This window comes from Boleophthalmus pectinirostris, unplaced genomic scaffold (genome assembly GCF_026225935.1).
Source record: "Boleophthalmus pectinirostris isolate CB_2022bp ecotype Guang Dong unplaced genomic scaffold, ASM2622593v1 HiC_scaffold_2, whole genome shotgun sequence".
Taxonomy (NCBI): Eukaryota; Metazoa; Chordata; class Actinopteri; order Gobiiformes; family Gobiidae; genus Boleophthalmus; species Boleophthalmus pectinirostris.
The window spans coordinates 32,886,778-32,899,605 of NW_026571152.1; the positions used below are offsets into that span (position 1 = coordinate 32,886,778).

General features: G+C 39.0%; 1 protein-coding gene across 1 annotated transcript in view; it reads right to left on the reverse strand.

The window, feature by feature from the left end:
- The window catches only part of b4galnt4a (beta-1,4-N-acetyl-galactosaminyl transferase 4a), a 336,936-nt gene that overhangs the window by 81,487 nt on the left and 242,621 nt on the right, over window positions 1-12,828 (reverse strand). The window contains 1 exon segment of the mRNA XM_055155299.1: window positions 2,048-2,126. Within this exon segment, the coding sequence (XP_055011274.1) occupies window positions 2,048-2,126 (79 nt within the window).

A 12,828-nucleotide genomic window follows, 5' to 3' on the forward strand; every position in this document is an offset into this window, starting at 1 on the left:
GCCAAAAACAAAACTATGACAGAACATTTAACCAGATAAAGACTTGGAAAGGAACAGTGCGTAATAGAGAAAGGACGATACTAACTTGGAGTCCTCACGCGCGCAGACTTTAAGCGTTAACCTTGAGGCTAAATTGACACTTAAGCTCGGCGAAGATGCGAAGAAAAACCTGCTTGCCTTTGCCATAGCTGTAGCTCTGCCTGCTTGATGGTCACAGTGATGGGGATAACTTGAGGCTTGTTAAAAGAATCATTGCACGCACGCACCGCTGACTTCTTTTTATCGCCCGGCTCCCGATTTGAGAATGGTGTGTGCGACCTCGACTTGAAATTATGCCCAAACTCACCTCTGAGCTTCGCCCGAGGTGTACAACAGCAGAGGTGAGAGAAAAGTTAAGAAGAAAATACAAGCTTAAAGGTCCCGCATTAAGCAAAATTTACCCTTGTGAGGTTTGAGCCATGTTATAATGGTGTTACCTCATCCAAAACAGACCTGGAGTTGTGTTTTGTTTCATCTACGCATGTTTAAGTAATCCTTTTTTTATTAGTCTGTTTACATCTCCAAAGCTCAAAGTGCTCAGTTTCGCATTTTGATGATCTGAATCGCTATTTTTCACATTTTGAACTACATTTTACTTTTTATTCAGCAGAGATCGGCAACTACAGGCTTGAAAAAGTTATCCAAATGATTCTAGTGACTGTGTATGGACTCTAAAAACACAGTGGGGCACTTCCTGTATTACCACATGACATCACAAGGTGGAACAGAGTGTGTTCTGTTTGAGAGAATAACCTAAATATGCAGGATTTGTGTGTTAAACATGTGCGACTGAAACAAAACACAACAGGAAACAACATTATATCACAGATCAGGAAATAGTGTAAAATGGGCCTTTTAAAGATGCACAACATAACTTTTTTGTTGGTCTCCATGGAGATGTTATTGAATTACAAGGAGCATTCAACAGTCTAGCATTGACCCTGTCTATTTCACATTTAATTAATAAAATTTTTTATTGCTAAAAATTAGGGATGTAACAATAACCGAAATATTGTGATATCGTATCGTCAAAAGTCTCACAATAATATCGTGGGCTGTCACAATAATCTTAAATTATAAGACTTTTTGCTTAAATACATGGTTTTATAGTTGCAACAGTTTATAAACATAGAGAGAGAACTACATATCCCATGATGCATTTCAGAGCAGATAACATGAAGAAACATGGTTTTACTTGAATTTTTGGGATTATGACGTAAATAATTCACACCAAAATCCTGTCAAGGTATTTTAAAAGCAAAAAAGTTTCATCAAAGTATCGCAATAAATATCGTCCAGTGAGATGTATATCGTGATAATATCGTACCAAGAGATTTTGAGATCGTTACATCCCTACTAAAAATATTGTGAGAATTACATACATTCTGACAGTGAGTCATTTTGCTTCTCCACAGATCTGACCTGTAACTTGGCTTGGTGACCGTACCTGCTTGACAAATATGCTTAATGCCATGCTGTGGAACATTCTAGGCAAAATAAATATAGCTTCATAGAGACCAGTAGATTATGAACTGTTTGATACACAAATAAAACAATCTGAGGTGCATATTGTAACTTCTGTCAAATTCTTTTCCTTCACAGAGATGTGATTGCTTTGTCTGGAATGTTCCACAATATGGCATTAAATCTTTCTATCTTCATGGAGACCAAACCAGACCGAGTTACAGGTTAGATCTGTGTAGAGGCGACCCCGCTCACAGTCAGAATGTGTTTTTCTGGGTATTTTTGATCAATAAAACCACCTGTACTTGAATAAATGTAAGGTAAAGCTCTTTAAAGTCATACTGTGGAACATTCACCCCCAACCGAGAAGTCACACAGTGCACCTTGATGTGTTTTTATCTCCTCTGGTAAGAAAAACAAAAACCAGAAACCAGAATCACTATGACGACGCACCTCTCTTTGATCCCTCTTTAACAGAACAGAATTTCAATTTCACTTAAAAAAAAACCCCAAAAAACAAAAAGAAAGAAAGAAAAACACCTACCCCAACTTCAACATGATCTGATCCTTTGTCATCTTGCTTGTGCAGAATTTCAAAGTAGTACCGTCTTGAAGAAATCAGGCTGATGAGAGAGAGAAAAGAAGAACATCTGATTACACATTTGCAGTTATAAAACACTTTATTGTAGCGCAGAGCAGCTCCAGGCGAGATGCTTAATAAACCCCTATGTACTGAGCTAAACTACTTGAGCTTCTATGAAAACATACATCAATTGGCAATCTGTAAGGGTTAAGAGCACCCGGGCGTAATTTGGAGCTGTAGCTAAATGGCATAGAGCAGCCAGCCATACCAGATATTGAAAATGCCCGAGGCGGTAAAAAAGATGCTCTTTCTGACGCAGCGGATAAATCAATATTTCACATTTTACTCCCAGTATTTCCACGCAAGAGCAGGTTAAAGGTCCTATATTACGCAGATGTGATTCTTGTGAGTTTTAAGCCACCTTATAATGTTGTTACCTCGTCAAAAACAGACCTGGAGTCGTGTTTTGTTTCATTCGCACAAGTTTGAGTAGCACTTTATTATTGATCTGTCTACATCATTTCCCAAAGACTGAGTCATGACCTTCAGGTGGAGATTTTTTTTGGGTCCCTTGTCACGATCTGCATTTCACTTTTTTGGCAGCACCACCTTCCTAACCAATTTTCTGTGGGACACACTGACACTGATTACTGTTTTTCATTAAAACTTGAGTAATACTAATTGCTCAGAGAGACACGATCACTCAGTCAACAATAAAATATCCTCATTAATGTTCAATAATGGTTACAAATGTGTTTTCTGATTTACGAATAATGTCTATTGACTTGAGTCGCGAAGATTTGTGAGTTTTAAAATATGGGTCCCCAGAAAAAAAGTTTGGGAAACACTGGTCTACATCTCCAAAGCTCACAATGCTCTGTTCCACCTTGTGATGTCATGTAAATGGTCACATTTTTATAAAGCGCTTTTCCACCTTCAAGACACTCAAAGCTCTCAAGAAACCATTCATTCACACACATATTCACACACCAGTGTACGCAGACACTAGGGGCAAGGTGGGTTAAGTGTCTTGCCCAAGGACACAATGACAGCATTCATCTGTGGGAGCTGGAATCACTCCGCCAACCTGTGGATCAGTGGATCTAAGCGCTCAACCAATTATGTTTTTTTATGTTGAGAGCGGGATTCGAACCGTCAACCTTGTGATTAGTGGACAGATGGTCTTACCAACAGCTACCTTTTTTTAATCTTCAGTAGATATTTAATAACCCTTTAATGCCTGAATTTATATAAATGTATATAAAAATGTTAAGTGTGTGTTTTTACCTTTAAGTTGATGTAAATTAAGTTGAGATTATAAAGTTGACTATAGGAAAAAATAAATAAATTGAAATTTGGGTATGTTGCAAATTTGGGATAACTAGAAACAAATGCTTGCCAAAGGTTCCTAGGAAGGTCCTGCATATGCACTAATGGCCTTGGGGGGAATGCAACCACTATCCTGGCTTATATCTTGAGCCAAACGGTTTGTCTCATATTTGTAACAGTCGGCGTTAAGGGGTTAAGGCAATTCCAGGGCTGAAATGATCCAAATTATTCTAGTGAAGGTGTATGACGTTTAAAAACACAGTGGAGCACTTTCTGTATTACCACGACATCGCAAGGTGGACCAGAGCATTTTGAGCTTTGAAGATGTAGACAGTATACATGCATCCCGAATTTCAGACTTCCGGTCATCGCGCAATGCATACTGGGAAGGATCCTCCGAAAAAGTGAGCCTCAAATCGCCATGTTTGATTTCCCAGTGGGATGAGTCTATTGTCAAAGCCGATCTTTTCAAGTCTTTTGCACCATATTGTTTTTGTTTCTGGTTCTGATATTATAATTTTTTAGCTATGGGATTCGGGCATCATAATTGTTGTGGTTGTTGGATGTCCTAACAGCAGAAAACGAATCGAGAAATAGGTTTCAGAAGTTTGCGAACTCCATAAATGCAAAAGGGAATCAGATCTGTGTGACTGCAAACCTCCGTTCAAACTGTTTCTCTTCCCAACAGAATAAAAAAATTGTGAAATGTGAAGGTGATGGGCAGTATTGAAACACAAGGATGACGTAAAAAGTAACCTTTGGCTGCCTAAGAAATCATCCCGAGTTTGCGGCGACCATTTTGTATGTGGAGCGCCGCTGTTGGACATCCAACAATCACACAATTACGATGTCCAGATCCCATAACTAAAATATGACAATATCAAATCCAGAAACAAAAGCGATACGGTTCAAAAGATTTGAAAAGATCGGCTTTGACAATAGACACATCCCACTGGGAAATCAAACATGGCGGTTTGATGCTCACATTTTCAGAGGATCCTTCCCGGTATGCATTGTGCGATGTCCGGAAGTCCGAACTTCGGGATGCGTGTATAATAAAGGGTTACTCAAACATGTGTGAATGAAACAAAACTTCAGATATGTTTCTGAGGATATAAACGTATTGTAACAGGAATTCAATTTGCGAATGTGTTTTGTTTTTCAAAGAAGAACTTGGTCTATATATGCAGGATTTGTGTGTTGAACATGTGTGAATGAAACAAAACACAACTCCAGGTTTGTTTTTGACAAAGAAACAACATAATAACATCACAAAATAGTGTTATATCATCCCTTAAATCTAGTAAAAGCACCCAAAGAGGTTTTACAGTTTGGGTGACTGATCAGTGCCCTCCACGTTTTAATGACACAGTGTTGTTTAATGTGGATAATAGACCAGACATCTGCTGCTTGGTGAGAAACAAAACAACAAAGCTGGTCTTCACGCACAATTAGGTCCATGCAAACATAAAAATCATACATGAACAGACGCCTGGTGACGGGAAACACATGGTTTTAACTAACTCAATTTGGAACTGAAAATCTTACATATATTTAATGGGAAAGTTACTGTCAATATTTCTTTTTTTCCTCTTTTTTTTCATCACAACATCACAAACAAGAATCTATTTTTTGATGCTTTGCAGCTGATGGCTCTGTTACTCAAGTTAGACTTTAATCTGAGCTTTGTTTTAACACAGTCTGACCAGAAAGAAGCAATTTAGCTGAAACTACAACAGATGAGCTGATTTGTGCTGTTAAACAAGTCACTCTCAAGTAATATTACAAACACAAGCTAGTAATTATAACAATTTATAAATAACTTTTTTTTTAGTTAGTCACTCTCTCCTTTTTGCTGAAAATCAAACACCTAAACAGGAACACGAATGAATGCATTGATCACAGGCTCCTGAAAATGTGCTGTATAAATCCATTTTGTATTATTTCTGGATTTTCAGACTATTTCAAAAGTGTGACATTACTGCAAAGTACCAATTAAAAGTAGTAAAGGTTTGTTTTTAGGTGTAATTGTTTGCTACATGAAGCCACTTAGTGTGACCCCGCTCATACTACGAATGTATGTAAAAACACCTGTAAATCCATAAATGCAAGATAAATATGCTTTAATGCACAATGTGGAATATTCCAGGCAAAGTTGGAACCATAGAAACAATCAGGTGGCAGACCCCCCCCACCAGAAACATTACATAGTACACCTTTAGCCATTATGCCATCAGATAATAATGTACTGTATTTTTTGGACTATAAGTTGCACTTTTTTCATGGTTTGGGTGTTTCCTGCGACTTATATATTAAAATGTTCACACTGACAGCCTTGAGAGGGCGCTCTAGGTTTGTGTGTCAGTATCTGCTACTACTTATTACTCCTGTACCACTGTCACTTGACTCTACTGTGCATGTCTCCTGCAGAAAGAGCCGCTGTCCTGTCTTTCTGTAGTTATTACTAGAACTTGCTTTTCAAGATGAAATGTTTGTTCTTGGTCTCTGACTTTATCAAATAAAAAGTGTGACTTATATATGTATTTTTCCTCTTCATTGCACATTTTTTAGCTGGTGCAACTCAGACTCCAGAGCGACTTATAGTCCAAAAAATTCGGTATGCAAATAATAATGTCTAAATGACCAAATGACTTATCTGTAAAACCACCTGTAATTGAATAAATGTAAGGTAGATCTGTTTAATGTCATACTGTGGAACATTCAAAGCTGAGCAATGACATATCCATAGAAACAAGAGTGACGGTGATGGACCCCCGACCAAAAAGTTACACAGTGCACCTTTAAGTGTTTTTCATAGCCTAATAATAATGTCTAAATGACCAAATGACTTCTCTGTGTGTTTTCTGTTCAAGATTTTAAACCAATCTTTCTTCTTCTTCCATCGCGTTCATAAGTTCGTGCATATTCGAGTAAATAATTGAGTTCTGTGGGATTAACATACGTCCAACAGTCAATTAAAAATATATACCATGAATAAAACACAGGAAATTATGAATCAAGATGACTGTCTGATATGAGTCCAATTCAGCACTGCTTCACTTACTGGAATTTATATGCACTTTTATGGTATTATATTGGGACCATTTCATATTTGACAAGACTTTTCAATGAGAGTCTTTGCTTTTATCTTTGATTAAAGCAACACTATGCAGCATTTACCACAGACCACAAAGTAGGACAAATATCAAAGGGTTTTATGAGGTAACCTTGGCAAAAAATGTATTGATAGTTTGGAGTATCATCACGCTGGGGGTGTTCTGAATGCATGTGTATGGCAGAATGTTCAGAAGCTACCACGGTGATAAAATGCACACATTAGTAAACACAGGCAAAGAAAATTCAAGTCTGAAAAAAAAACAAAAAAACAAAAATGGTGTTTTATTTTTAGCAAGGATGCGCTCACATAAGGATTGTCCCCAAGGATGGATCGTCCCTACAGCGCAGCACATCTGTCTGGTGTGAGCGCAATCGAACAGTGCCCAGGCGCAGCACAGGTGGGACTTTGGCCCAGTTGGAGGAGGTGGGCCAAAGCACGACACAGTTGCTCATGTATGTGCACACGTGTGACTTTACGAGACCCGTCAGGTGCACTAATGCCACTTATACGATAAAAACTGTGAATATAGTCTGCCATATAAGAACACTGTAAAAGAAATATCCACATTATGGATTGGCACGGGGCTCGAGTCATTGGATTGGCGTTCAAACGTTGGATCAGTGAAATCAGGAAACGAGGCATGGACAGACGGGATGACAGAGCGTTCCTCCTTTCACACATCTGTGACACTCTCCTCCAGAGAACACCGGGCGACGGGAGGTGTGGTCAGTCTGAGAGGAAGGAACAATAGCTGATATACGACACGTCACCACCAACACCAGGGACACTTCTGAAATACACTTTACTATTGTCTTTAAAAAGAACCCAAGAAGTTATGAAGAAAGTCCACTCTAAAACACAGGGAAGCACAGATTCACTATCCGTGCTTCCCTTCCATGAAGACTGTGGACAGCGACAAAAGTTTTGCAGCCTCTCATCTCTCCTCTCTCTCAGTCCTTTGTGCTGTTATTAAATCCATAAACTCATGAAGGCGCGCGTATCATAGCAGGACTCATATCTGCCTCACTATTTAATATATATTTAGATAGACAGATATTTATAGATATATAGATATTTCATGCCGCTGGATTTATTTTCTCAGCTGAAAGTGTTCACTCTGGTGCACAACATGTAAACAAACAGCGCCGTGGCCAGTAGTTCAGTTGTGTGATCGTTCTTGAGCAGAGAATGGTTCTAAAGTCCTAGCGTGAGTGCGCCCTTGCAGAACAGATCAGCTCACTTATTGTAGTTCAAACTAAACCAGCTCTTTCTGGTCAGATTATGTCAAGATAAAGCTCAGATTAAAGTCTCACAAGCCTCAGACAGAGCAGTGCTTACTGTTAGCATCACACCCCCAGGGAATGTTGATAAATCAGTTGCAAAGTATCAATATTGCTTATCCACACAGCACGTTCACATCTTCATATATTTTTCCAGTCTACATGTTGTGTGATTGAAGGGAAAGGGCAGCGGTCACGTGTGTGCTGTATGTGAAGACTGCAGCATCATGAGACTACTTTGCACTCCATGTCCCATAAATCATTGCAGGTGCAGGGAGCAGAGACAGTGCTCTAAGGTCATTCTCTCATGAATAGGCAACACTTCTGAATACAGCTGCCCAAATGGCCCTGTGTGAAGCTCTGACAGTCCACTTGTCCTTTCGTAAATGCAATAATAACCCTCGTGTGACATTGGTTCTTACAAAAACACGAGGAGAAAGGAGAAAGATATTTGTGCAGAAATGTGTGTAAAAGAACTGATGAATAAAAACACTACTCGGCTGAAATATGGTGCTGTTGGCTTTATTTGACCTGAGCTCTCTTCTTGTTCAAGGCCGTCAAATAAAAGGAAAATATCAAGACCACAATGATGGACCTAATGTGAACTCATGTTTTTGGTATGTTACTGCAGGACTAATTTCATATCTGTTGTTACGCAGACATTCCTCACAGTACATTAACACTGTACATTACAAGAACGCTTATATAACACTGAAAATTACCAAACATTTTTAGTCAGATCCACTGACCCACAGGTTGGCAGTGTGATTCCAGCTCCCACAGATTAATGCTGTTGTTGTGTCCTTGGGCGTCATCCCCCGTGTCTCTGTACACTGGTGTATGAATGTGTGTGTGAATGGGTGAGTTGAGGGTTGACTTCTCTGTTGTAAAGTGCTTTGTAGGCAGTGTTAGGGAGTAACAGATTACATGTACCGGAGTTACGTAATCAGAGTACAAATTATGAGTAATTGTATTCAGTTACAGTTACTATTTCAGTGAGTGGTAATTGGATTACAGTTACATTATTGAAATAAATGGATTACATGGCGGTATTTTCCTGTTTTCACATTTTGGGCCACTCATTGCCAGAAACTATACCAGGTCTAGATCTAAGCCAGGACTAAAACCAGGTCTAAACCAGGACTAAACCAGGACTAAAACAATGTCTAAACCAGAACTGAACCTGGACTAAACCAGGACTAAAGCCAGGTCTAAACCAGGACTGAAACCAGGTCTAAACTAGATCTAAACTAGATCTAAACTAGATCTAAAACTAGATCTAAAACAGGTCTAAACCAGGACTAAAACAGGTCTAAAACCAGGTCTAAACCAGGACTAAACCAGAACTAAACTGGGACTAAACCAGGTCTAAACCATGTCTAAAACAGGATTTAACATCTTTTTACTTTCTTTTAGCAGACAAAATATCTTATGTTACGATATCCTCGTCTTTGCTTCTCTACAGCAAATCAAGTAATCCAATGTATTCAGATCACGTTACTCACCTAAAGTAATTTAATGGATTACGTTACAAACTACATTTTGGTGGGTACGTAATCTGTAATGTGTAGGGGAATACATTTTAAAAGTAACCTTCCCAACACTGTTTGTAGGGCTGGGTATCGTTAAGAAGTTGCCGATATGCTACATACCTGGGTACATAGTAGGCCACGATACAGTGCACTTTCAATACGATATGATATGTTTCAAACTAAATCATGGCTGAGATACTAAAAGTCTTTGTTAAACCGCTTCCTGTGCAAAGTTCATATGAAACACAAACATTTTAATCATCAAAACAATGAATATGTCAAATGTGTCACATAAACCAGTTTCGTTCCACTAACCAAAAAAACTAAATTGTGGTGCTATAACAAAATAACTGAGTAAAATTTACCAAAAAATACTCTTGGCAATATATCGATACAGTAGCCCACAATATGAATATCGATACTATATCATATCATTTAACGGTAAAATATACCGATATTTCGATTTTTGCACACCTACTTGAAGGTGGAAATGCACTATATAAAAATATGTCCATGACTAAGGCTCGGTATCATTAAGAAGTTGCCAATACGATACATACCTTGATACCCAGGCCACGATACAATACATATCTCTATGAGCTTACAATTCAATACAGTTCAATAAGATATACAGTATTTCAAATGATTCGAAATGGTTTAATAAAAAATAACTGACTAAATGAGTGAAAATGTCAAATGTATTGTGTAAAAGTTTCCTTCCTCCAAGCAAGCAACAAAACTGTAGAGCTGTATCAAAATAATTTAGTAAAAAATACCAAAAAACTCTCTCTCGATACAGCAGCCCACAGTATCGATACTATGTCATAATATTAAACAATACGATATATCGATATTTCAATATTTTTGCACACCCCTAACCATGACCATAACAGAGCTGGGCAATTAATGAAATTAATTTGATTAATTTGTGTTTTTAATAATTGAGATTTTGAAGAATTGCAAAAATGTAAAATCGAGGACAGTTTTAAAGGTTTACTCCTGACTTTCTTACTTGGCTTATGGTTGCAATTAAACAACTGACACTGTAAAGAACATCTCATCTCATTCTAATTTGAACTATTAAAAGCAGATTACATAGCTCTACTAATGTAATTCCAGTTTACAATTTCTTAAATAATAGGATATATTAAAAAATGTAAATTAAGAGTTTATTTGATGTACTTCTTTCAGGTTATGGATATATTAATTTTTTTTTTTTTTTTCTGTTGTCTTTGGCACCATCTTTTTTCCCATTTTCTCTAACTGCAGTAGTTCCACATGGTTCCTCATGAGTTGGTGGTGTGAGCTATTTGAACAAAGAACCCACCAAACCACATCCAATTAAGCACAGTGCAAGACACTGGCTTTTCCACACATCAAAATGGATGTGCATTTGGTCCAAAAGTTGACCTTTGGTTTCAACTGGAATGTGCATTATATATTCCAAACAAAGACAATAATAAATAATCCATTCGGTGTCCATCTTGTTTGGTTAATCCAGCTTCTTCAGAGTCCAAAAAGCAGCCAAGTTTTTGACTTAATGTGGCAGTTTAACTCCACATTTTGCCACTATAGCTGTGAGGGCATGGCTTGACTCATGTGTCTAAGGCAGGGGTGCCCAATACGTCGATTGCCGTGTCTTAGTACTCGTCTCGGACTCGCGTTTGGACTCGGTCTTGTCTCTCACTCAAGGTCTGACACTCAACAAGTGCGATTATATTTCATTACGGCCGCTGCTGTTGGCAATAAACTTGTACCGGGTGCAGGAGCGTGTGGGGCGTCTCAGTGCAGCCTGTGCACTCATTTCAGCGGAGACTCTACGGCACATCACAAACACACACGCTCCCTACGCACGGCTCGTCTGCAACAGCGTGTGCCCTCGAGTACCAGCGTGCATCACAGGGCAGGTTAAACTTCCTAAACATCCGACCTGTCCATCTACCTCACGTCAGCACGCCGCCCCTCGCCTTTTCACTCTCTCGCTCCTTCCTGCGTAGAGCGAAAACAAGCCCCTCCCACAGCTGATTAGAAGAGAGACGAAACGTGAAGCAAAAACAAGTCTAAATTTGTGTTCCAGTGTTGGCACAAAGCAGGTCTAGAGCATAGAGCGGATCTACAGAACAGACCTACTGCCACATTTGGCTGAAGTTCGCCTAACAAAAGTGTACAAATGCATCTGTGTTTGTCACGATGTGCGTTTGGTTTGGTAAACGTGCAGAGGCTGGTAAATATCACTGCAAAACCAGAAAAGAATGAAACTCCAGTTTGGAACTTTAAAAAACAGGTTTAAAAATCTTCCTTCACTTTTTTCATAGTTTTGTGTAAAGTGCCAGAGGAAGTTCTCTTAAAGAAGAGGTTCTCAAACTGTGCGTGAGGGTCCAAAAAAGGGGCACAGGGTGTTTCAGTGCAGTTTGCTTGGTTTTGTATTAGGTAGATCATTTTGACTTGGTCATATTGTAAGTAGCTTGCATGCTGAAAGTGTGAGTACCCCTGGTCTAAGGTGAAAATAAGATAGATTCAATGTCCAAACTTACAGAATATTGGTTATGGGGTTTAATTAAAGATGCAGGCTCCACAAATTAAAACTGCACAATATATCCGGTTCACCTCGTCAAAAAACTGTATGTATGGCCTCAATCCCCTACAGCTTCCACACAAAGAATAATCAGGCAACATAGGCTGCCTGGCTATGAGATTACTCAAACATGTATGAATGAAACAAAACACAATTCTGAGTATATTTTTGAGGCGGCAACAACATGACTAAAAGCTCGCAGCAGTCAATTTTGCGTAATATAGAACCTCGCCTCAATCTAGCCTCAGAAAATGAAAGGCAAGTCTGGCTTTACGCTGCTTTCTAAAATAGCCTTACGTGTGACCGGCAGCGCAGTACCACCATTCAAAACCAAAACCCCTCAATAAAACCACGCACTGTCACTCAATCATCTTTACTGCATGTGCCGGGGGATGGCTCTCCTCATTCTCCTGTCAGTTTGTGAAGCATTAAAGTAAACACAACAGCCAGTCATCCAGCTACTCCAACTTCAACAGCGAGAAGAAGCGGAAGAGGAGGAGGAAGAGCAGAGACTGGCAGCTCTGCAAATCCCTGTTTACCTGATACAAGATGGAGGATAAGACAATGCACACAAAGCCATAAGAAAAGAAATCACACGGATGCCGGAGATAGAGAGGAGAGCTATCGGCAGGAGCAAAGAAAACAGAGGAATGATACGCCGCAGCCACTGACAAAAAAATACTGAAAAGAGGATGAACTTTTTCCACCTCCCTCCAAGTTCTGTATTGTTTTTTTAATTTTATTTTGGTGCCATTGTTCATTTTGAAACCGGATGAGCCAGCAGGGGTTGTGTTTTCATTTTTAGAGCATGTATTTTTTGTATTACTGGTGGGGTTCTGCTTCCCGGGGGTGTTATTGTTGTCTATTGGACTTTATTTGCTCAGATCACAGTACCACAATGTGAATTG